We start from the raw sequence: 27,053 nt of genomic DNA on the forward strand, positions 1-27,053 counted from the left end.
TGTAAGTAGTTATATGCTTAGGGCTTAGTTCTTAAGCCATGAATTATATGTTTATGGCCTAGTTCATTGATTATCATTGATTTTGGTATCCTGGACCACAGACCTTAGACTATTTTCTGTCTGGCTCTTTGTGTACAGTTTGCTAATCCCTAATCTCAGGAACAAGTGTGGGAAAGTATGTAAGAGAAATTAATAAAATTTAAAATTAACTATACATTTACTAATTGATTTAATTTGCTGTGAAGTGGCCTAGTAATGTACTCTCATTTAATTGTGACTCCCTAAAAATTTCATGGAACTTAGAAATGTGATAATCATTCAGAGGTATACTCAAACTAAAAAACAAATATGTAATACAAGAATGACTGTGGAACCACCAAACCATACCACGTATATGGAAATACCCAAAGAAACATTTTTCAAGATAAAGAAGTACTTAAAAACTCATCCTCATACATATATGTGTGTGTGGGTGCATATGCACGTGTGTATGTATCAGAAAGTTCTGAAATACAGGTAGAATGGCAAGTTCTAGTGTTCACAGAAACCTAAAATCAGTGGCCAGGCCAGGTATGGTGGCTCATGCTTGTAATCATAGCTCTGTGAGAGGCCAAGTCTGGAGGATCGCTTGAACCTAAGAGTTCAAGACTAGCCTGAGCAGCGCAGCAAGACCGTGTCTCTACAAAGAATAATTTTTTAAAAATTAGCTGGGTGTGGTGGCACACACCTGTTGTCCCAGTTACTTAGGAGGCTGAGTGGGAGGATCACTTGAGCCTGGGAAGTTGGGGCTGCAGTAAGCCATAGATGTGTCACTGCACTCCAGTCTGGGCAACAGAGCAAGATTCTGTCTCAAAAAACAAAAATCAAAAAAAACCAAACACCACTACCACCAAAAAAAGCCCCTCTAAAATCTAAAATCACAAATAAAAACAACAAATACCAAACTGGAAGTCACAAAAACCATGAATTATGAAAGGCAAAGGCTGAACTTTCCCGGAAAAAAAAGCTGAGATGTGGAAATAAGGAGGTTACAAAAATGGTGACCTGACACTCAAAATAGGCAACCGTTTTATGGGGCTTCACATAAGACGCGAGGCTTATTCAACTACAGCAATGCAGTAAAAAACCTATACAACTAAAGGATCAGAATGTAATGGAAACCTTCAAACAATAGTAATATTTGTACAATTTAAACCAAAGCAATTCAGTATATGCTTTCAAATTTTTTTTAAAACTTATTTTGATGGCTAATTAAAACTTATATAAATACCATGGCCACTAATCAAGCTACTGTTAATTCTTCACTTTGAAAGAGGCCCTGGAGTTTTCAGGGTACGGGGAGTACCAGTAATACCTTCCCCTACTTCTATTCTTTACGACATATTATTTATCCAGTTCAAACATCTATGAGAATTTTAATATGAAAGCATTTATTTTACATAAAACATTCTGAAAGCCTTTATTAAATGATGAAGGCAGCATCTTTACTATAATAAGTGAGTCTGGGCCAGGTATAGTGGCTCATGTCTATCATCCCAGCACTCTGGAAGGCCAAGACAGGAGGATCACTTAAACCTAGGAGTTCAAGACTAATCTGGCCAAGACAGCAAGACCTCATCTCTATTTAAAAAAAAAAAAAAAAGAAGAAGAAGTGAATCTGAAATGTTACCACATAGGAAGCATGATCTGTTAATGCTGCTCTAGGACTTTTCTTAAATCAAAACAGTGTCCCAAATTCTCAACTGTGTGCTATGGTGTGCTTCTGAAATTCTATGCATACAGCAGAACTGTAAAGCTACAAAAGCTCCTTAAAAGCAATCTTTCTCTTATTCTCTAGTGACCAAGTAGCCACAGCCCCTGTCATCCACCTCACTACAGGCAAAACTCAGAACTCTGGTTAAGAGTTCATGTTCACTTGGCTAGAACTAGAAACAAACAATAGGATGATTCAAAGAAGAACCATTTATCAGATCTATGCAACTGGCCCACTATAAAACAATAAGGTTCCATAAAGATGACTACTGATCATAGACAATGCACACTTAAGTGACAATGAGGAAATGCACTGGATAAACAAATAACAGTAAAGGTGGTCCACTTCATTTAAGTCTCTGGAGTTTGCAAGGACACACAGTTAAGCCAATGTTGTGAGCTCATGAAAAAATCCATTAGACCAGATAACTTAAAAAAGAAGAAAACAAAACTCTGTGAAATATCCTCTACAGAGAGTAAGGCAGTCTCAAGCCAGAGTCAACCGCTTTGATCAATCTTCTGTTGAATATCCCGTAATATATAAACAGAACAAATCCACTGTAAGTTGAATACTAGGCAAAAGACTGAAGACTTGGTGAGGTCCATGAAAAAGGTGTTAAGGAGCCATTTAATCAAATATAAAGTCATTAATGGATTAGGATCTGAGTTAGAAACAGTGGGTTAATAACTAAGGAGAAAAAGCAACAAGATTCAAATGTGAAACACAGGACATATATTATTACCATATAAATTTTCTGAGAAAAACATGCCAAAAAAATCAACAACTAATTTTTTGTTTACTCTAAGACCTGGTGAATAATATATAGATCACTTTTTAATATTATATTATTTTTAATATTTGAAAAAGCTTTTAAAAATTCAAATAAAACATTTTTTCCCTGTATTTTCTGAAATCCTGGTTACTCTTTCAAGTAATTCATTTGAGGATGAATTACCCATAGATAAGAGGGATCTGAGTCCATACAGGAGTACTCTGGAAAGTGTGGAACCTCTTTCAAACTAAGGCGTTAGTATTACTTTGGTCTCTCTCAGACTGGGTAGAAAAGAAGCCTTCAGGTCATCTCTGGCTCACAGAAACAGCTTCAGCTTCAAAGAATGGCTATCAAATTCATTCTAACCATAGAAAGAGAAGTGCTTTTTAGGCTGTAGAGGCAGGGCAGGGGCATGGAAAAGGTGATACTGCCAGGAACAGGATGTTATAAATTAAATGCACATGTCCACTGAACAAAAACATTCCAAACCACTAAGGAATAAGGTATCTTACAATATAATATAGCAACCAGGGAGCAATCTGGAAATATTGGAGTGAGGGATCTAGAGAAGGAGAGACCAGAACACTGTATTCTCACCTTTTCCCATTTCTCACATCCCCTGTCCTTGGCCCAATTTGCCTCTCCAGTTCTTATTCTTTCAACAAAACATTTGTAAGGTGAAAGAGGGAGTTCTGATGACCTTGTTTAAACCCCTAGGTCCCCCATGCTCCAAATCAATCTACTCCTAGCCTTCTTAGATAAATGGGTTAATAAACACCACTTTTTGTTTCACCTGGTTTCAGTTAGGTTCTGTCACTTATAACAGAAAGAGTGCTGACTGGAATAAATGCGACCCACAATAAAACTTTTCCTTATCATCTCTGGTTGTGCTTGAATGTAATCTCTTCTGAATGTCTGTAAGAATTTATTCGTATCACTGACATTCTGCCATGTATATTAATTATTGAAATTCTTATCCCTCTATCACACTAAAATAATAAAGTCTGCAAAGATGGATTGAATATTATTCACTTTAATATTCTACCATTCTACCACACAGTACTTTCCTCTGTAAAAGGCAGAAAAGGCAGAAAAAGGGCACGGTAAAGGGCAGGAAAAAAATGGATGAATGAATACATGAAAAAGATGGAGGAAGGTATTCAACAACTCAGACTGGTTAATGAGAGTTAAGTAGTAGTCAAAGAAAGAAAAAGCAGAGCTATAATGCAAAAAAAGGTAGCAAATGAAACAAATGGTTGAACACGAGAAGTTAAAAAAAGGGAAAAAAAGCAACGTAGAAGAAAGGGACTGTGTACTAATTAAAATCAAGGGGGTCAAGGCCATGTTTCTTTTTCTGTTTCGTTTGTTTTTTAGAGATGGAGTCTTGCTCTGTCATCCAGGGTGGAGTGCAGCGGCACGATCTCGGCTCATTGCAACCTCTGTCTCCCGCATTCAAGCAATTCTCCTGCCTCAGCCTCACAAACGGCTGGGATTACAAGCATGCACCACCATGCCTGGCTAGTTTTTTTTTTTTTGTATTTTTAGTAGAGATGGCGTTTCATCAAGTTTGTCAGGCTGGTCTTGAACTCCTGACCTCAGGTGATCCTACAGCGAGCCATTGTGCCTGGCCAGGGCCATGTTTCAAACTAACGAGTCATTTCATTTTTCTTGGCTTTAGTGCCTTCAATTGTATCTAGGCTCCTTTCATTCAAGTTTCTCTTGGTGCCAACATTTTGTGTTTGTTAGTACAGCCAAAGGTCAGAGAATGTAGATCAATGAATACACAAACATATTCTTTCATGAAACTTGGGGTTAATAAAACAGTAGAAAAAGTAAAAGGCCTCATCCTTATGAAATACTATCAAATCAGATACTATTTCCCTTAAACACTTCATAATCATTTTCAATATCTCATCTAGTGAAGAAATTTCAAGTATATCAAACTTACACATTTTTTTTTTTTTAAAGACAGGGTTGGATCTGTTGCCCAGGCTGGAGTAGAGTGAAGTGATCTGGCTCACTGTAATCTCCACCTCCTTGGCTCAATCAATCTTCCCTCCTCAGCCTCCCAGGTAGCTGGGACCACAGGCATGTGCCACCATGCCTGGCTAATTTTTTGTAGAGACAGGGTTTTACCATATTGCTCAGGGTGGTCTTAAACTCCTGGGCTCAAGCAATACTCCTGGCTTGGCCTCCCAAAGTGCTGGGAATGTGAGCCACCCCGCTCAGCCAAAATCGTTAACTTTTGAGGGCAGGGATGTATTACCCTTTGATAGTCTGAAAATGGTGATTCTACGTATTTTGTAACTCTAGGAGATTTCAGAATTTTTCATAGGTTATAGTGCAAGCAGTATCAAGTTTATAAAATAATTTTCTTTGAAATTTGGTTGAGGTACCAGATATATGGAAAAAAAGTGTACTTGGGCTTAAATTCTCAGACAAATCCACTGAAACCTATGTAATCTACAATGAAATGGAAATAAAACATAGAAGTTTTACCAGAGGGGCCCTTTAAGCTCTGAGATACAGAAGGTGGAGTTAAGCAAAGACATTCCAGCAGCAATGGGAAGACACCTGGTTTGCTTATAAGTTACAACATAGTGAGACCCCATCTCTTAAAATTTTTTTTAAATTAGTTGGGTGTGGTGGTGCACTACTATAGTTCCAGCTACTCCTGGGAGGCTGAGGTGGGAGGATCACTTGAGCCCGGGAGGTTGAGGCTAGTCAGCAGTGATCACGCCACCACACTCCAGCCGGGGCAAAAGAGCAAGGCCCTGTCTCCAAAAAAAGAAAAAAAAATGTAAACTCTGTGGGGTGACATTAGCTAAGAGCCATCCTATTTCATATATAGGGTCTACTAAATGTGGCTGTATCAGACAGGACTTACGGCTGTGGTTACCAGAGAACACTTGTGGTCCTAAGTTGTGAATGTTACCCAGATTCTTCTTGAATATCTATCTATCACATGTCTATCAGTAATTCTAAAGCATGTAAAAATGAAACAAAGATTTATTTGGGAGTTAGCACTCCCAGAAGATTAGTTTTAAAGTATATAGGAGGATGTGTGTGGGTTAAATGCAAAAACTATACCATTTTATATATATAAGGGACTTGAGCATCAGGGGACCCAATCCCTCACAGATACTAAGGGATGACTGTATAGCAATTCTATTAACATCATGCTATTTTACTTTTCAGAGATCTTTCATGATCTTTTTTTTTCCCTTAAAAAACCAGAAACATTTCCCAGTATCCCATGGAAAACTAGTTTCTCGGAAGCTAATGATGCTTTCTACAGAAAGCCTTCTATGCCTAATGTGATTTTGGGGTGTAGGAAGCTAAACAAAGTTAAATCAGCTGCTTCTTTTTTCAGAGTCTTTAACATTCCAAAGAACAATCTGAATTTCTACGAGGGAACAACTGACACAAAATGGTGTCCAAAGTTATTTCACTGTGGAACCGTGACTTTTTTCCACGGTCATCCCTCAAGATCAGTGTCTCCATAATTATGGTTTAAGAAAATGCTGCGCTAGTAAAAAACCTGAGATATGAAGAAAGAACAGGTATCTTAAACACCTAAACAGTGTGGTTTAATGGAAATAGCATTCAACTAAGAGTCAGGAGATATAAGTTCTACATTTAGTTTTGACATTTACTGGCTTTGTGACCTCAGAAAGAAACACTTAATTGTCCTCTGCCTTAGTTTTAATCATTTGCAAAATAGCAATTATAATTCTTGTTGCAGCCTTTTTCAGGGTTGAATAAAAGTTATTAAATTTATGAGATTATGGAATTGTAAAATTCTAGAGCTGTATAAGACCTCTGAAAATTCTCAGCATTACTCTATTAGAAAGGCAATGATTATTTTCAGAATCTAGATTAAAATCCACACCTCCTAACTCTCAGCCCTGCAATTTCCCCCGTACCACCACATATTACATTCACTCTTGAAAAGAAAAATTAACAAACCATCTCTAGAAGCAAAATAGGGTCTCAGAAAGGAACACAATTAAGGGTCTCAGAAAACAAACAAAAGCGAAGATAATCTTACACCTTAAGTCTCCCTTTTATCACATACAGACATACATACATCCTAAAATAAGTAAAGCTTATAAACATGGAGGGATAAAAAGATAATAGTAGTTTATTACACAATCACTTGGGGATGGAAAGCAGGCAATTCTGTGAGAATAATTTGTTTTTAAGTTCAACCAGTAAACTGATCCTGCCATCATCAAAAATATGACTAATTATGAATAGGTAAAGGAAAACAAATATTACTGAAATTAACGAGAGAATCAAGGGTGGAGAAATGGACCAGAGCCGGAAGAAGCTTGAGATAGACAAGGCTACTTGGTGATAGTAGACTTGAAATGACCATGGGATTCACTGCTATGGTCAAAGCTTTTCATCTAGTTGTAATATTACAGAGTACAGAACTGCTTGATGCTAATTACCTAGTGATGTGTCAAAAAGATGTACTTATTTCACTTGAAACATAAGAAAAGCCCTCTTTCCCATATTGACATATCCACAGAATTCTGCAATTCATAAAAGAAACATTAACTGATTCAGCATAAAACACTTCAAAATATCTACATGAATATATAAACACCTTCTGTCGCAAATTGTTCATTATTGAATTGTTATCAACCCTTGTTAGACAAAATTTCTCATTTTTCAATGTACAAAATCATTAAAGTGCTTGGAAGCTCTATCACAGAAGACAGTGGTGCTTTATAATCCACAATTTCTTCAGGCAAATGTACTTATGGCTGAACATAATACTAAAATAACAACATTCCCTAGACGTACAATCCCTCCCCCACTTAATGGTGTTTTTATATGTTGATAGCAACATGAAATGTTACTGCTTTCCTATTAGTTTTAACTGTTTCTGAACATTCATCATTCACAGCACCACTCTCAACTGTTACCTGTAGAGATGATTGGGTATCAACAGCTCCAAATGCTTCAAATACTACCATACACATCTCAGCAGAACTTTAACAATTTAGGTTTTTCAGCCAGAAACTCCCTTAAATTGTCAAACAGCCAGAAAAGTCAGTCTATCCATTGTAACTCTACATATTGCTATAAACCCACGTTTGGGTGTCAGTTCAATTACTTCAGCTCATATCGAGTTGGATTGCCTGTTGCTATATAGAACTGCATTGTGATTTAAGAGGCATTCATTTCCAAAAGCAAGCTATTTTGGATTCAGCTATTGTTGTGCAGATTGTTTACACTGTTGTTAGACTAAGGTACTTCATTTGATCATTTTTACTGAAAATAAAGATAAGTGAAGTATATCAGATATTGCCAATGACCAGTGAATTTCTTTTGAACCTATCTGTTTAATCATTTCAGGGTTCTCTCTCCTTCTTTTATATATAAGTAAGCATTTTTACATCAGGTAGTTAACACTCACAAATAAAACATATGGTCTGGGCCAGACATGGTGGCTCATGCCTATAATTGCAACATTTTAGGAGGCTGAGGCAGGAGGATCACTTGAGGCCAGGAGTTCAAAACCAGTCTGGTCAACACAGTGAGGCCTCATCTCTACAAAATAAAAAAACTAAAAAATTAGCTGGTGTTGTGCTAAGGAAGGAGGACGGCTTGAGCTCAGGAGTTCAAGGCTGTAGTGAGCCATCATCATGCGACTGCACTCTAGCTTGGGTGACAAAGTGAGACCCTGTCTTGAAAATAAGAAAAGAAAATGTATGGTTTGTATATCTGCATCTGATACAAAGTAGTACCTAAACAATGTAGTTCAGATGAATGCAGAATTTTTCATTTGAATTGTTAAGAGATCAATCTACTTACAGATAATTATTTACTTCAAGACTTTTTTTAGATGTTGATTTTATACATAGGGTATGGATGACTATTAAAAGTATTCTAAAAATCATCTGAAAACTAAAGAAACCAACAAGCACATGCTTGTAATTGCTCTAACTGAGAAAATGTTACCTCAAAGTGAATTACAGAAATACTGTTAGTCAACATCTGCTCAGAGCAAGTAACTGACATGTATACCTCTTAGTATTCATTTAATTTCCACACTTGTCCCGTACAAAATTTTTTTTTTTTTTTTTTTTTGAGGCGGAGTCTCGCTCTGTCGCCCGGACTGGAGTTCAGTGGCCGGATCTCAGCTCACTGCAAGCTCCGCCTCCCGGGTTTACGCCATTCTCCTGCCTCAGCCTCCCGAGGAGCTGGGACTACAGGCGCCCGCCACCTCGCCCGGCTAGTTTTTGTATTTTTTTAAGTAGAGACGGGGTTTCACCATGTTAGCCAGCATGGTCTCGATCTCCTGACCTCGTGATCCGCCCGTCTCGGCCTCCCAAAGCCGTACAAAATTTTAATCGTCACCTTGGCACAAAGCTGTGCTAATGATGAAATTCCACTGGGCCTAAAAGTCATCTCTATGAGTGAAGAATAAAGGTAAGAACATAAATACAAAAACAGCAATTTCTGATTTTTTACAGTTCAGAGTTATATTCTCAATTAAGACATCCAAAATTACAAAAACACTGACTTTTACTTGCCCTACTACACTTAATATAAATTAAATCCTACTTGGGGAAAAGTTATACTCCAAAAGGAAATTATTTGGAGTGTTACATTGATTTTACTTTGATGGTAAGCTGAATTGAAAATTTAAAAAATAAATTAGAAGGTTTTCCCTACCCAAATAATTTACTATAAACCTAACTCTGATTTTTTATCTGGAATGATAACACATTTAATACCGTGATTTTCTATGTGCATTTATTTACGCTGAAACAAATTGTGATTTTAAACACAAGTTTTATTGCTGATTAGATTTTTTTCACTCTTCTGTCATACTCTAATGGTTCTTCTGGCTTCAAACTGTCAACCACCTTAGGCAAAATCCACACTAGACGATCAGACTGTCTCCTCAACACCACAGAGAATAAAGGAAACAAAGACTATGCAAAGCAAATCATTTTACAGAAATTGCAGACCACCAGGATTTGGGATATGGGTAATCCACTTAGATTAGTATGGCTGTGTCTTAAAAGGATGATTCTAAGATCACAATATAGGTCATGTCCTTAAGAAATAAAATAAGTAATGAAATCAATGTCTATTACACAAACTTTCCATATTTATATGATGCCAATAACTGGAAAAACAGTCATAACTGGTAAAACAGATGAAAGTTTTTGTAATATGCTCAGCTCCAGCATAAGCAAGAAAAAAATGTCATAAAACATACAGATTATTTTCAATCAGGTTTTGCAAAAAGGTAAAATATTTACACATTTAAAAAATGGTATTCAAACCGAAAAAAACATGCTTGGGTTTGTAATTTTAGCATGAACAACTTTAAACTTTCATTTGAGACAGAGAAGAAGAAAGGAAAGGAGGGGTGTTTTGCAGAGCATGATTAACCACAAAGGTTTTGCCAAAACATAAAAATCAGGTTTAGATGGTAATTCATACCCTTCTTGAAAGTGCAACTTCACTTCTTCAAACCAAAACTTTTAAAAAGTCCTAATATGAAGCCAAGTGCTTAAAACAATGCTGCGATATCTAAATGTACTATGTTTTAATCAAATTGTGCCAGGAGAAATACTGTCCAATGCAAGTAAAATCTGCCTAAAATCACTGCTATGTTACATTTTTAATTACAACATAATACAACTGTTAAGAGAAACAGTAACATCACAAATGCCCCTAAAACAATACTTCTCTGCCCCAGAACACATGTAATGCTTGAGGTCACACAGACATTGTCAAAACTGACAATCAGAACACTGCCACTTCCTTTTTTGACACCAAAACAATAATGCTTTAAGAGAAGACTCCCAATTTTCTGGACATTTGATCCTCAAGCTGTAATGAACAAGAAAAGCCCTAGATGCCGCTAGAAACTCAAGAACTTTCTTCTAGATACTTACCTGTCCCTCCTTGACAAAGGGATAAAAAATGTCTCTGACCAAAGAAGCTTTGAGAAGACTACTTGCAGAGAATTACCAACTTACCCATCAGATTGGAGTTCATGAAAGGTGTTGGGGACAAGCCTTCATGGGCTCCTAATCGACTGTCATTCAAGTGATCACTGTAATGAGGGCTGTCTGTAAAACCCTAGGGGGGAAAAAGATCAGAGTATTAAAGAGATTATTTGGCAGTCCCACTAATTGAGCATAATGACACTCACCTAATTAATATACAGACTTACTTACACATGGCCATACACATGGTCATCTCTAACCAAGTTTCTTGTTCATTATTTGGATAACAGCAGAAGTGCTTCTTTTATTCCTTTTAAGATTTTAATGTCAAAAAACATTTTCTTACTGATCGTAAAGCAAAGTGGGTTTCTATAAATAAATACTAACCATGAGCATCAATGTTTTCAAAGTATCAGCTCTTCTGATGGGATGGGGAGCTATAAGAATTCTGTAAACTATTACTAAAATTACCTCTAAGATTACTTTACATCCAAAGGGAAATACAATGGATAATTTTTTTTAAAAAATGAATTAAGAAAATATATTTCTCAATTGTAATAAATTAGGGAAATACTTATCTTTATCCTCCTATTCATTCCCTGCCCCCAGACCCTAAAAATAAAGGGTTAGGCAATTACATGTTTGACTTAAAATACTAAAACTAATCCACAATCAATATGCTAGAAATGAATCCTTTCCTAAATGGCAAATATTCAACAAAAAAGGTCTGTTTATGCTCATTTTAATACTACTGTAGTATAACAATATATACTCCTACAGAAACTGAGCCATGTAAAAAGGAAAACAATTATTAAAAACAGCTGATTTAAATTCTTAAGAAAGAAATTACAAACACCATAACAACAATAAAGCTAATGTTACTTTTCACAGTAGCTGTTATTACATTTCTCCTTATAGTTTAAAACATACTTTTTTTTAAAGCAAAGGGGAAAAAAGATAAAGTTTACAAATAAAAACAAGTGTTACAAAATTACTATGTAATGAAACCTGTACTGGTTCTCAGACTTTTACATACTCTTAAGTACAGCATCACTTCCAAAATCATACTGTTTCTAAAGAAGGCTTTGAACTCTATTAATTAAAACTGCAGGTCATCTATATCTCTGCCAATTTAAAATCAACATGGTGAAGACCAAACAAATGTATAAGAAGCCCAAGTAAGAGACAAAACTACCCTGGCTCACAGAAACCTGAAACCATCCAGAATCCCCTGGGACTAAAAAAATCATGAATCACTGAACATTTATCATTACCCAGAATGCAGGCTACCATTTAAGAGGACATTAGTGCAACTGGAACAGGCCTCACTATCTTTGCAGGCATGCTGTCAGTTCAATGAAAGGGCTAGGAATAGAGGGCTAAATAACTGTCAAATCATTACAGTTGCTTATAGATGCATGTCACAACTCCTTCTGCTGTTCTGTTTTAAAACTAATCTTCTGGGAGTGCTAACTCCCAAATAAATCTTTGTTTCATTTTTACATACTTTAGAATTACTGATAGACATGTGATAGATAGACATTCAAGAAGAATCTGGGTGACATTTACAACTTAGGACCACAAGTGTTCTCTGGTAACCACAACCGTAAGTCCTGTCTGATATAGCCACATTTAGTAGACCCTATATATGAAATAGGATGGCTCTTAGCTAACGTCACCCCACAGAGTTTACCTTTTTTTTTTCTTTTTTTGGAGACAGGGCCTTGCTCTTTTGCCCAGGCTGGAGTGCGGTGGCATGATCACTGCTGACTAGCCTCAACCTCCCGGGCTCAAGTGATCCTCCCATCTTAGCCTCCCGGGAATAGCTGGAACTATAGTAGTGCACCACCACACCCAACTAATTTAAAAAAAATTTTTAAGAGATGGGGTCTCACTATGTTGCCCAGGCTGTTCTCAAACTCTTGGGCTCAAGAGATCCTCCAGCCTTGGCCTCTTAAAGCACTGGAATTACAGGCCTGAGCCACCACGCCTGGCCCAGAGAATTTGCTTTTACTACTTAAAATGAATACTAAGTGACGAATCACTATCTCACATACATCTGGATGTTCTCTCTGCCACCCTTCCCACTGTCATTCTTAGGCACACAAAGGAAGGCACCAAAACCTATAAACATACTCACTTAAATATTGTTTGTCATCCTAAAACAATACTACTCTAGAAAAATGCCAATTAAAATGTGCTTGTGGAACAGCTACATTGTTCACACTACATTTGAATGCTAAAGGAGAATGAAAGGGTAATTTTGTATTCTCCCAGTTCTCCTCATTCTTGAACAACAACTTTTTACAAAAGTAAAAACTAAACTACAGTTTTTTTTTTAATTATTTCCTAAAGCACCACTATACAAATATATGTAAGTCTGAAATATATTTATGGTGTCGCTAAATGACTACACATAATTTATTAACTTTGTAAATTACATGTAGTGTCTTTTACTCTGCTAGCTAACCTAACCATTTTGCTGTTCTCACTGCTAATGACCGGGACTGTCATAGTGCACCAGAAAATAGGAGTCTATAAACTTTTTTCTTCAAATACAAGCAAGAGTTGGACATAAATCCTCAATATCTACTTATTGGGATTATATGCATATACTATTAATCCACATATCAAGTATCAGTAAGGCATAATTTCTCTCATTTAAGGATAAAAATTAGATATTTTCCCCAATGCCTTAGAGGTTCAATTTAGCAAATGCAACTTTGTTTAAAAGTCACTGTCCAAGAGACAAGAAAGGAATAACATTTCTTCATCTACAGGTGCAAACTGATGCTGGGAGAAGGAACAATAGACTTGCAAAATGTTTGTCACAGTTTTACATTACCTACAACTGTTCACCAAAACTTCACTTCAAGGACTGGGGGTAGCTTACTGTTTGGGATTATTCCTGTCATTCCTTTCACACAGTAGTAGTAATACCCACCCAGAGTATAACTTTTGGTGAAACAAGGTGGATAGTTAGGAAATAATTCACAATATTTAAATAAGATTATCACAAGTCATATGTTTAAAATCGGTTCTAGAAATGTACAACTATTAGCATGTCAATATATCATCTAGTTGACTGATACCTACAGCAGTGCTTTGCAGACTTCAGTGTTCTTATCAAACATGTAGAGATCTTGCTAACATGCAGATTAACATGCATAAGGTCTTGGGGGTGGGACTTGAGATTCTGAATTTCTAACAAATAGGTGATGCTGATGCTGCTGGCCTACGAACTACACTTCTAGTAGCAAGAACTTAGACAACTTGGAATAAAGATCTCTTTGATAAACACAGAATAAAAAGGTCTAGAAAGGTGACAGCCAGGCACCCCCCACTGAAACCATATTAAAACACCGGAAGTTTCCAGATAAGTATAAATTAGGGAGAAACCCCACAGTTTAAAGAGAAAAAAAAAAAAAAACTACAGCAATTAGAATGGCAAAATGTTTTTCTGTATATATGTATTCATCCATGTAGTTTTAAAAGTAGAAGGTAGCTTAGCTGTCAAATAGAGTCCCAATGAAAGAAATAAGTTAGTTGACTAGGAGTTTAAACTTCTCAAATACCACAAAGAGTTAGCCAATAAGCATGGCTGCTCATAGAGCAAAAGGGAAAAATGTCATAAACCAGAGCACTCATAGGGCTGACTGAATAGAAGACAACAAAGCAAAATAATGTAGTAACTTCCAACAGGCTGGAGAACACAGGTTGAAGGTAAATGGCCTAAGGGAGTGGTTGCAGTGACAAGAAAAGAACAAAATCCAAGCAAGCAATGGTTAAGTTGGAGCTGGAGTGGATCAACCAATGGGACTGGTAAATGAATGCTATTTCAATTTTAAAATATAAAGGAAGTAAATCAGTGAGATCATTAAATATACAACTATTATGCTGCATATTCTAAATCGATAGAAAGTTACTATGCTAACAAAAGGGGTCAAACATGGCTCCCAGGAATCCTAATTAAGATCTTGAATTCTGTTAATAGCCACTAAGATAAATGAGATTTTTTAAATACATGAGATGATATACATTATGAAGGACAGAGCAATACTATCAGAATTATCTATTACACCAGCCTTTTAGCCACAATATGCTATTGAACACAAAAATATTTCCAAATACACCCTAAACAATCACTGTTCCCATCTTATAAAAATGGAAAGCACTCGTTATTAATAATTGATAAAATCAGTTGATGCATGGAAAGATTACAAAAACCATTAACTTCTATACTTAAAATCTGTCTAAAATTTAGTTGGTAAATCTTAAATAATTCCATCTATGAATGCATAATACTTCACAAAAGCTTTGATATTATAAAATGTGGTCTATAAAGATTTCATACTTTTCTCTATGTTCATTTCCTGATGCAGGAACTTAGAAATGTTAATCCCTGCTACAGTATGACAACAGACCTGAAGTGATCAAAGTAGCTTCCATATTTAAACTAAACAGCACATAATAAAAAAAAAAATTTTTTTGGACACGGTCTTGCTGTTGCTTAGGCTGGAATGCAGTGGCATGATCACAGCTCAAAGTAGCCTTCATCTCCTGGGCTCAAGCAATCCTCCCACTTCAGCCTCCTGAGTAACTGGGACTACAGGCACACACCACTACAGGCACACACCACCATGTCCAGCCAATATTTTTATTTCTTGTAGAGATGGGGTCTCCTCTGTTGCCAAGGCTAGTCTTGAATTCCTGGGCTCAACAGAACCTCCCATTTTGGCCTCCCAAAATGTGGGCAATCAAATCTTTCGTTGTATCCAAGGTGGGGAGGGAGGGGGAGGGAGGGAGGCGGGAGAGAGGGAGGGAGCGGGGGAGAGAGGGGGAGAGAGAGAGAGAGAGAGAGAGAGAGAGAGAGAGAGAACACATCTAGTATTATTTATATAATAGTACTCTTATCTGGTTTCTCACCTCAAAAATACAAGAATTTTTTCTTTTGGTTAATTTTTAAAATGGCTCATTTAAATAATTTATCTCATCCAATTTATAGAGTATCATCACCAGAGGATCTTTCCCAGTTCAGAATACACTTACAGTTTTACAAACCTATGTTGTTATTTCGTTGTATGAAAATCAGTTTAAAAAAAAGAAACCACTGTTTTTAAAATTCTACTAAAAAAAAATCTTCAATTCTTTTCAATGGCTTCTTTTTGTAAGGGAGTTTTATGCTCTTTGAATAAAGATTACTTTCTCAGGAAAGCTTTCCCTGACCCTAACAAGACCAAATTAGGTGAGCTTATTCTGTGCTCCCACAGCAGTGAGCATTCCATCATTGCATGGCTCCTACTTATTAAAACTGTCTATTTAATTATCCATTTAAATTAAATCATAATTATCTGTTATAAATGCACAGCATAGTGTAGTGGATAAATGTGAAATTTTTGGAGCCAGACTGGAAGGTAATTCCATCTTTGGTACATACAAGCTGTGTGGCATGGGGCATATTAAATTTTCTTAGCTCAGTTTCCTTATCTGTAAAAATGTAGATGATGGCAATAATAATACCTTCGCTTCACAGGTTGTTACAAAAGGACTAAATGAGTTAATATATGTGGCACTTGGAAAAGTTCCTGGCACATAATAAGCACATAATAAATGCTAGCCATTATTATTATTATCATCATCATCATCATTATCCGAGTTAGAGACTATGTCTTACAAATTCTGAGAGTACAGGGACCCTATGTTTTTTTCTTTTTCCCCCAACAATGACATCCTCAGAATGATGCCTGCCACACACATAGCAGATGCTGAATAAATGACAATGACAAAGGGATGGGAGGAGGTTTTAGCTGCTAAATCTTTAAAATGCTGCTGAGTTTTCGATATTATAAATGTCCAATCAGTTTCTCCATAGACCTCATGGTAACTATCAGAAAGAAAGGTGGTAAGAAACCAGCTTATCTAACCGGATTGAACAAGTACCCACAGGTTTCTGATATTCAAGGAGCTATAAGATTTCCCATGAATTACTGAAATCTTATAGACTCTAAGTGGACAAAAGCCAGCAGAATCAGCCAAAACCCATAAGCCAACAGAAAGCTCTGGATGAGGCCTGGAAATAAATGAGTGTTTATGCTTCAAAGTGAAATACTAATAAAATGGAAAGTTAAAAAAGTAAGAATAAATGCAGTTTCAAAGAGAGAAAAGTGCTCTTATTGTACTTCTTTACTTACCCCTATGATAAATTGCCAACATTAATGTCTAGATAAATAATGTTATACTTTGTAAAACAAATCCTTGAATGTGACTGTCTCTCTCAGTTAAACACAACTATGAAAAACTCAAGTGGGTTGACTTAATCACAACAGTCTGTTACCTGAGACTGGGAATTATGTCTGTAGTTATCACTCACTAGACTCTCACAATGGAGAAGCACACTAATGGGCATGCAGGAGGTGACTAATAAAATCTGTTAATGTAATTAATGAATGAAAAATAAACACTACCCCAGTTAATGAATCAGGTCTACATCTGAAAAAGCTACTTAATAGTATTTTAAGATTCTGATATCCTTTAACAGGTCAATACTAATATATAATAAAATTTCTTAACAGGGAGATGGATTCTGTCATCCAGGTCCATAAATTTCTACAGGGCAAGAACTTTTTATTCCTCTTCATAATCCCAAAAGAGACTAGCACAGAATTTTGTGTGTAATGAAGTGCTTAAATTTTTGTTGAGAGGATGAATAATCTCTTCAGGTAACATTTTATGCATGAATGCTAAGTAGTTTTATAGAATTACTCTAATCCAAGGAAGAGTGAGCCTTGAATTGGCCTAGGTAGGAGGAAGAGAAGAATCAAAAACTTTCAGAAATAGAAAGAATATTCAGAAAATATGATGGATACATGAGATGCTGCTTAGCACAAGGGCCAGTATTTTTACAAAATTACCTGTTCTTAAAAACTGTACTATATAGTGTGACATATCTAAACATTTTTTGGAAACAGTTTATTCTAATGTACTGACTTTACACCTGTAAAAGGTTTACTGAAAGATTACATTCACATTAATATACAATTGTATAATAATTTATAATATACAATATACAATTTTCTCCCTTTGCCTTCTATACATTCTTTATTTCCAAGAAGTATTCTTCTGTGAAATACTAGATAATATTTTTTAAAAGCTAGTCTTTCGCAGATAGTTTGAGAAGCACTAATGTACATCCTCAGTATTAAAAATGTGGTCCTTAAAACTGACTTATCGGCAAATTCTGGGAGTTTGTTGAAATGCAGAAGCTCTGGCAGAATCCTAGGCCTAGTGAATCCAGAATCTGCATCTTAACAAGATTTACAGGAGATTTATAAACAAAATGAAGTTTGGCAAGAACTGGTTTATATTATCCTGTAAGTCACAGGGCCTGGTATGCTGTAAAACAGTATTAGCCCTATTATTTCTTTTTCTAGTACCACTAGCACTACATCAAATCCTAAAGAGCTCACATTGTAAAACCATAATTCCACTGTCGTGTTCATAAATCTGCCTATCATACTATATACAACCAGTAAAATTAAGAGTTAAAATATTACTGTTCCCCTCCCAAGAAAATCTCACCTTTTACATAATTTAAAGCTTTTATCTTCTACTACTTTAAATCAACGGTATTATCACTGAGCATGTAACTGCTCAGTAAATATTTTTATTATTTCCTGATATTTGTAAAATCAGTTAAAATAAATCAAACATAAGGTACAATATAACTTTATTAAAACCCACGCTTAAGAAGCAACAACTAATTGCAAGAAGAGAGAACATCAGCCAATGAGCAAAACCATGTTCTTACATTCAGAGGATAATATATTTTAAAGTAACTTTAAAATACCAGTCCCATATGTTAAATGTTTATTTTATAACAACAGGCTGGAAAAATAGTAGCAAAAATATATATATATAATAATGCTTAACTTCTATAAAAATTTATAGAGCTGGTGTGGTTGCTCACACCTGTAATCCCAATACTTTGGGAAGCCAAGGTGGGAGGATCACTTCAGCCCAGGTGTTCGAGACCAGCCTGGGCAACACAGCGAGACTCTGGTGCTACAAAATACATGAAAATTAGCCAGATATGGTAGAATATGCCTATAGTCCCACCTACTTGGAAAGCTGTGGTAGAAGAATCCCTTGAGCCCAGGAGTTGAAGGCTGCAGTGAGCCAATATCACGTAACTGCATTCCAGCCTGGGCAACAGAGCCAGAGCTTTTCTCAAAAAATTTTTAAAAATTAAAAACAAATAAATAAAGTTTACAGAAAGACTAGAAAATTAATTATAAAAAGTATTAATATTTTTTCATTTAATTTGCCTATATTTTCCAAAAATTCCTAAAACAATCATTTATTTTTCTAAAAGATACATTATTTCTCAGTTTTTCCTTTAACATGATTAAAATAACATATACCCATTGTAGAAAACAGAGAATGTACAGAAATAGCATCAACTAAGCAGGAAAAAAATCTCTCATTTTATCTCCACTGAAATGCAAACGTCAACAAAATATGACACATTTTCTTTCAATTTTTAAATGTTTCTAAACTAGTCCAGACATATTAAAATGTACATAATAAAAAGCCATGTGCCCACAACTCAACAAACAGAACATTACCAGTATAGTTTAAACCCCTATGTACTTATAATTCCCATTAGAAGCAAACACTATCCTAAATTTTTTATCATTTTCACGCATTACTTAATATTTTCATTATATATATTACCTAAATGGTATATAGCATCATTTTGTATGTTTCTACATGGTATCTTTTTTTCTTTATTCAGTTAACATTCAATATATAAGACTGATGTATGCTGACAATGTGTAGCACTGGCATATACATGTCACTCCTATATAATATTCTACTTATAAACATACCACAATTTATCCAGTTCCCTATTGACATTCAGCTTGCCTCCAATTTCTCCCTATTACAAATAAGGTTATTATAAACATTTTAGGAATATGTCTCCTTGTACAAATTTATATGAAAGTTTCTCTTGGGATCAATTATCTAAATGTGAAATTACTGGTTCGCAGGGTATGCTCGTGTTCAAATTTACCAGATACTGCCAAACTGTTCTCTAAAATAGAAATACATTATCGTTTGGGGGAAAGTCTCATATCTCTTGCCGCATCATGAAAGCCCCAAACTTATGAAAGGTGGCTTTCAAAATCCCCTTGTAAGTTGTATGTAATTTGTGACACACTTCCCAAACGATAAAAAGCAAAGCAATCATGATTACATTTCCTTATCAGTTCACTTAACCCTTAGTGTAGCTACATTCTTATCGGAAATAGTTTCGCCTGGCTCCAAAGGCAGTCCTTTTCCATAAAAAATGTTCAAGACACATTTGTTAAATGAGTTAATCTTTGCTAGCCTCCTCAGTTCATCTTAAGTTTCTATAAATAAAGTTGCATACATTACTCCAGGAACCAACAGATTAAAATCTGCAAGAAATATCATATATTTTTAGTTTGTCACTGGTATCCTATCTTGATAGCCAGTGTTGTGTGGACTGTTAAGAGTCATGGCAACAAGGTTGGCTGCTCCTGATTTTTAGATTCTGACCCATGGCCATAATAATATATAGTTCATGATTAAAATAGTACTGCATATTTTAGTAGGAACCATTAAGACAGTACTTTTGAGTTCTGTTACTAGTCAGGGAAGTTGACCATGAGCCATTTATTTATTTATACTGCCTCTTCCTACCCCATGACTAAAGCAATCATCTTTAAGGGTAAGTTCCAATTCAAAGTAAAATAGGGAAACAATGTTTCTTTAATAACTGGCTCACATATGCGCTAAATCCCTGGCCTAGATTCATTTCCTTGAAGGTGAAAGTAGATAAGCCACAGCTGATAGATCAGTGGTTCCTTCCAGGAATATATTACCAAATCTTCACTCATCCTCCCTAATTTGAGGTTTTGTGTAACAGTATTAACCATAATAGCATGGGCCAGGTGCAGCGGCTTTTGCCTACAATCTCAGCACTTTGGGGGCTGAGGCTGGTGGATCACTTGAGGTCAGGAATTTGAGACCAGCCTGAACAACATGGTGAAACCTTGTCTCTACTAAAAATACAGAAAACAAACAAACAAAACATTAGCTGGATGTAGCGGCATGTGCCTATAGTCCTAGGTACTTGGGAGGCTCAGGTAGGAGGATCACTTGAACCCAGGAAGTGGAGACTGCAGTGAGCTGAGATCGTGCCACTGCACGCCAGCGTGGGTGACAGAGTGAGGCTACATCTAAAAAATAATAACTATTATAATAAAAATAATAATAGCATGAGCATACATTTGGCGATACCATTTGCCAGAACTTAGGCTAAAGGCTTTATTCACTTAATCTTTACAACACTATGAACTAGTCACTATTATTCCCATTCCACCGATGAGGCAAGAGGCACAGAAAATTTACACAGTTCACCCAAAGTCTAACAGTAAACAGCAGGACGGGGATTTGAATCCAGGCTGTCTGTCCAGAGCCCACCATGCAATGTTGCCTTTCTAGTAATAACTGCTCCTCCCTACAACTATTGTGAATTGAACAGCTCAATGATAGGCTGAAGCCACACAAAATGAATAAATCTGTTCAAACAGTAATTCATAAGTGATAAAGGAATGAAAGTAGGAAAATGCAACAACAAAACAAACAAAAACCAAAAAAAAATTTTACCCAGTTTGGCAAATGGTACTCACAATAGTGGAGACAGTCATAAGAGCTTTAGTGAACTGTTTGGACTGGGGGACTCTGATGAATCCATAAACAAAATGGGAAATGGAAAAACCTCTGCTGCTAAGTGGACATCTACTGCAGACATTTTTATCTATCGCAGAACTTTTCTCTTGCCCAAGGTGGGAATAGGTACAGTAGTCTTCTGGGATGCTAAGATAACTACCATGGAAAATGCAAACAGAGGCATCAAAAAACTTAGAGGCAAATTTCCACAGTGTCAGAGCCAGTAGTCGAGTACCCTTATGTTAGATAAAGTTTATGATAATGATTTGGCAATTATAGTTAAGAATTAATATTCATTAATAATTAAATGGGAAAGGCTATGTAACTCCGTTCTAATAAAAGGCATCCGAATGGCCTAGCTGTAATGCACTGACAACTGCAGAAAAGGAAATTATTCACATAGATATCAAAATCTTTAGGGTCAGGGCCCGAAATCCAACATCAATTGAATGCTCAACAAGAGAAACAGCATGATAGGGGGCACTAGTCTTCCTTAGAGACTCTGTGATTTGTTGCAGCACTGAAGCTTCCCAGAAATAGCAACTGAATGCAAAAAGGCTTGTTAAGAGACAGACCTATTATCCCCTTCCCCAATTTCTAGACCTCTGAAATCAACAGTGATTATCTGGCTAAAGGACACAAGTGTCATGTGAATATTCCAAAAAAGAACGGGCAACGAAAGAAGTCTTCATGTCTATTTAACACCAAAAGCAGACAGTACCCCTGCTTTCAGATGTACAGTATACAGTTTCTCTTGTAAAGTGTTCAGCAGTTGAAATGCTGGAACTCCCTTTGAAAAACAGAAAGGTTTCACTATCAAGTTATGAGAGGCAGGTGTAACTGTGAGTATATTACATATACAAAACCTAACTTTTAGAGATAATCTTTAAATGATAAATTAGCTTCTTAAAACTAAAATGTAATCCTGTCAGTAGAGACTTGTATTTTCAATGAGCAGCTTAGTGAAGTAACTCAACAGGTTTTTCTTGGATGTGGAATAATTCCTCATTTTTAACTTCTGTAATTTTTCAATTTGAAAGAGCATCTAAATTATTTTTCAAGAAAGTTGCTGTTTTAATTTGAGAAAGCATTTTTAAAATGATTTTTAAGTCTCCTTAAATATCCCAAAATCACAGCTTCAGAATCTGTGAGTCTTCCTATTAGTATGTTAATACTTTATAGATTTATTTAAAGAAAATACCTCTTCAGGTTAGCCCTTACACATACAAAGAATAAAGGAATTAAATTCTAAATACGCTGCCCTCCCATTTCCATAGCACTTTTGTAACTAAAGAACATTTAACTTATTTCTGCATGGTTGTCAGTCTCCTTTCACTGAAAAAATCAGTAAATAAAGGCATTTCCTTCTCTAATCACGTTGGAGAACAGGGCTGAGGAACAACCGCCAGGGACTACTCATTTCCCAGTTTGAGAAACATCTACTAGAATTGAACAAAATCACACAGCAGAGGGATTTTGTGGTTACTTGTGTGACCAGATATACTGACTTGTATCTTACGTCAATTGATCTACTCAAACTATGTGAATTCATAAAAAATGAAAGCAGAAAAAGAACGACTGTTCCACTCCATCCCTACTCTACCAAAAAGCATTGATTTGTATCTTGGAGTAAGCATGAGATGTGGAAGTGCCAGCAATTTACATGGATTTTTTAACGCTTCTCAGTGGAAGCATCTCCTTCCATGGCCATGATTCTAGTGTGAAAAGTAATATTCTTCATATAACATGGTATGAAAATACAAGTCAGCATCCTCACCTAGTACACAATCAAAGAAATAACTATCTGACCCATTACCAGAGAAAAACTCTCTTCTGATGTGTGTATGTAAACTGTGAAGCAAGTTTAAGTGGCATTACTCTATTGGAATAGTTTCAGCTAATACATGTAATTAAAAGTAAAAAGCAGTTATTTCCTAAAAAGTAAAATTACACTTGAATTCAGACATTTAGTCCAAATTGATATTGCTTTACTATTATTTGCACCCAATGTAAACTTTTCACATACTTACAAAAATGTGAGTTAATTACATTTGCACAAAATACAAAATTTTCAGATACTTACGAACATAGAAGACCAGCATTCCTTTCATAACAACAGGTCACAGTATTACCTTTCTTTTCTTATACCCTTCCTAAGAAAATTAAAGCTAATTGTGACACAAACTGAATTATCTATGTGATCAAATATGAAGGTTTTCATCAGCAGCAATAACTGAAATGAATTTCCTGTCTGCTTTGAGTTCTAATATTTTTAATGCATACTATCAATCTCTATCCTAAATGCCAGGTGTGTTTTTTGATACTTCATCTTCTCGTCTTACCTTCTCTCGATTTTTAGCCCCCATTTTCTCCTTCATTACTCACCTTATTTTTTTTACCTATCTTTTCATATTATGTCAATCTAGTTATTAATGAAATTAAAGAAATTAAAATATGTATATGGAAGAGTGACAATACCTATGTTTATATGTGTAGTATTGCCTATAATATATTAGACATTGTGCCAGATGATAGGATGCAAAAATAAATAAAAGTCTTTGCCTTCAAGGAGCTTACAGTCACAAGAAAAGAGAGACATTATCTGAAAATATTTTAATAAACTGAATAACCTTTTCATGAGATCTGGGCCTGACATGCATGTACCACATTACAGCTTCCAAGGTTTGATTACTACAATTGGACCCCCTAGTAGTCTAGGGGGCAGGATGATAATAAACAGTAAAAATTTAAATGAAGTACAAACCAGTCTGCCAAATTACAAGTTAAACTTGCTGGGTTTTGTATGAATAGTTTAGAAGATGCTAATACACCAGCACAGCTTCAAATGGGAGCACCAAAAGCAGAACAAATACTGTTAGGCAGGCAGAAGTCACATTAAGATTTGCTAAAGAATACCCTAAAGCAAAATGAAACATACTGATAACTGGAAAATAAAGTGTCAATCACAACTAAGTTTTATTGAGTACATACTACGTGTGCCAGCACTGTTAACAATATCCATGCCATTCTGTCAGTTAATTTAACCCATATAACCTATATATTGAATAATACTATATTTCCCCCATCTCATAGATGAGACAATAAATGTGTTATTTAAGTTTGTGGTATCTAGTTAACAATAGGTAACTAAAACAAAAATTAAAAAGAAGAAAATATTATTAACAATCTTGTCAATAAATTTGAAGAAGTAATACTTCTCAACTAATTCTTTCAGGCCAGGATTAGCATGATAACAAATTCTTACAAAGAAAGTACACACACAAGTTTTTTTTTTTTTTAAAAAAAACTACAGATCCGCCAGGCATGGTAGCTCATGTCTGCGATCCCAGCACTTTGGGAAGCCAAGGTGGGCAGATCACTTCAGGTAAGGAGTTGGAGCCCAGCCTGGCCAACATGGTGAAACCCTGTCTCTACTAAAAAAATATACAAATTAGGCAGATGTAGTGGCGGGTGCCTGTAATCCCAGCTCCTCGGGAGGCTGAGGCAGGAGAATCACTTGAACCTGCGAGGCGGAGGTTGCAGTGAGCTGAGATCACGCCCCTGCATTCCAGCCTGGGTGACAGAGCAGGACTCCGTCTCAAAAAAAAAGAAAAAACAAATAAAACTACAGATCAATATTACCTGAATGTAAAAATTCTTAATATTTTAGCAAATTAAATCAAACAATTTTAAAATGGCAATACATAATAACCCAGTACTAGATAGCCCAGGAATGCAGCGTTGCTGTAATATTTTTAAAATATTAATCAATATAACTTCTGTAGTGACACACTAAAAAGGAAAAATCATCTGACCATCTCAACAGATGCAGAAAAAAATATTTTATAAAATTCAACATCAGTTTTTCTTAAATACTCTCAACAAATTACATTTACAAAGGAACTTCCTCGATCTAATAAATCACATCAATAAAATCTATAGCAATTATCATGCTTAATGGCAAAACACTGTTTATCCCTAACATTAGGAACAAAGTCCATTCTTAACCACATCTATTCAACATCATACTTGAAGTTATAGCCAATTCCATAAGGAAAAAAAAAATCTGGATTAGAAAGGAAAAAGTTAAATTCTCATAACTGACAGACAACACATTGTTCAAACAAAATTCTCCGGAATGTCCAAAAAAGCTACCATAACTAGTGAGTTTAGCAAGGTTTCAGGACGCATCGTCAATATACAAAAATCATTGTCTTATATATTAGATATGAGCCAAAAAATGCAATTAAAAATACATATAACAGATCAAAAATTATGAAACACATTTAGTTAATAGATTAAACAGAAGATGTGCAAGACTTGTTCACTAAAAACTATCTAAAAATACTAACAGAGATCATGTCACTGCACTCCAGCCTGGGCACCAGAGCAAAGCTTTGCCAAAAAATTAAAAAAAAAAAAAAAAAAAATATATATGGAAAGCAAAGATTTAAATATGGAGATACATCATATGCATGAATTGAAAGCCTCCACACTGTTAAGATCCCCTCCAACTGATCTACAGACTCAATGTAATCCTAATCGGGAAGGGGAACATCACACACTGGGGCCTATCATGGGGAGGGGGGAGGAGGGAGGGATTGCATTGGGGAGTTATACATGATATAAACGTTATGCACATGTACCCTAGAACTTAAAGTATAATAAAAAATAAAAAAAGAAAAAAAAAAAAAATCCTACACAGCTTAGTAGAAACTGACACACTGGTTTTAAAATCTTCAATGTATACGCAAACAACATAGAAAAGTTCAAACAATTTTGAAACAGAATAACAAGGTGGAAGACTTATACTACCTGATATCAAGATTTATTTTAAAGGTATAGAAATCAAGACAGTTACGGTATTGGTGTGAAGATAAATCAATAAAACAGAATACAGAGCCCAGATATTGATCCTCACATATACGGTCAACAGATTTTTAACAGAGATAACAAGTTAACTCAATGGAGGGAAGAAAAATCTTTTCAACAAATGGTAGTAGCAAACTGGACAGCCTTACGAAAAAAAAATTAACGTTGACCCTGACTTGACATTTTTTTTTTTTTTTTTTTTTGAGACGGAGTCTCGCTCTGTCGCCCAGGCTGGAGTGCAGTGGCCGGATCTCAGCTCACCGCAAGCTCCGCCTCCCGGGTTTACGCCATTCTCCTGCCTCAGCCTCCCGAGTAGCCGGGACTACAGGCGCCCGCCACCTCGCCCGGCTAGTTTTTTGTGTTTTTTTAGTAGAGATGGGGTTTCACTGTGTTAGCCAGGATGGTCTCGATCTCCTGACCTTGTGATCCACCCGTCTCGGCCTCCCAAAGTGCAGGGATTACAGGCTTGAGCCACCGCGCCCGGCCGACTTGACATCTTATACAGAAACAAACTCAAAAGGATCATAGATCTAAGTTAAGAGCTAAATGTTTACATTGCCTAACTTACTATTTCTTGAGACTGCTACTAGCAGTCAAACTACATTTCTTAAGTAATATCGAGGGCATTCTATGATGGAAAAAAATGTAGGAAGAAGTTTATTCTTTTCCTTTCGTAAAGATTTATCATTTACTACCACCTATTAAAAACTAAGAAATCTAATACCACAAAAAGCCCATTTAACTAATACATAAATGTTTTAGACTACAAAGCTCTGTATTTGTACACTGCTTGTTAATATCCCATTAAGGACAGTTTGAGAAACTATGATCTTATTCAAAATTTTGTTTTACACATTAGAAATCTGATGCCCATCCGAACACAGTGGCTCATGCCTATAATCTCAGCACTTCG

General features: G+C 35.8%; 1 protein-coding gene across 8 annotated transcripts in view; it reads right to left on the reverse strand.

Moving 5' to 3' along the window:
• The window catches only part of TCF12 (transcription factor 12), a 381,043-nt gene that overhangs the window by 195,136 nt on the left and 158,854 nt on the right, over positions 1-27,053 (reverse strand). For 7 of the 8 annotated variants that reach the window (XM_033189989.1, XM_033189988.1, XM_033189987.1 and 4 more), the window contains one exon: positions 10,541-10,643. In XM_033189989.1, the coding sequence (XP_033045880.1) occupies positions 10,541-10,643 (103 nt within the window). Of the gene's footprint in view, positions 1-10,540; positions 10,644-21,279; positions 21,285-27,053 lie in introns of those variants that run through there. The other variant, XM_033189994.1, reaches the window with a different exon arrangement.

The sequence above is a fragment of the Trachypithecus francoisi genome, unplaced genomic scaffold, assembly GCF_009764315.1.
Source record: "Trachypithecus francoisi isolate TF-2019V2 unplaced genomic scaffold, Tfra_2.0 Lachesis_group3, whole genome shotgun sequence".
NCBI lineage: Eukaryota > Metazoa > Chordata > Mammalia > Primates > Cercopithecidae > Trachypithecus > Trachypithecus francoisi.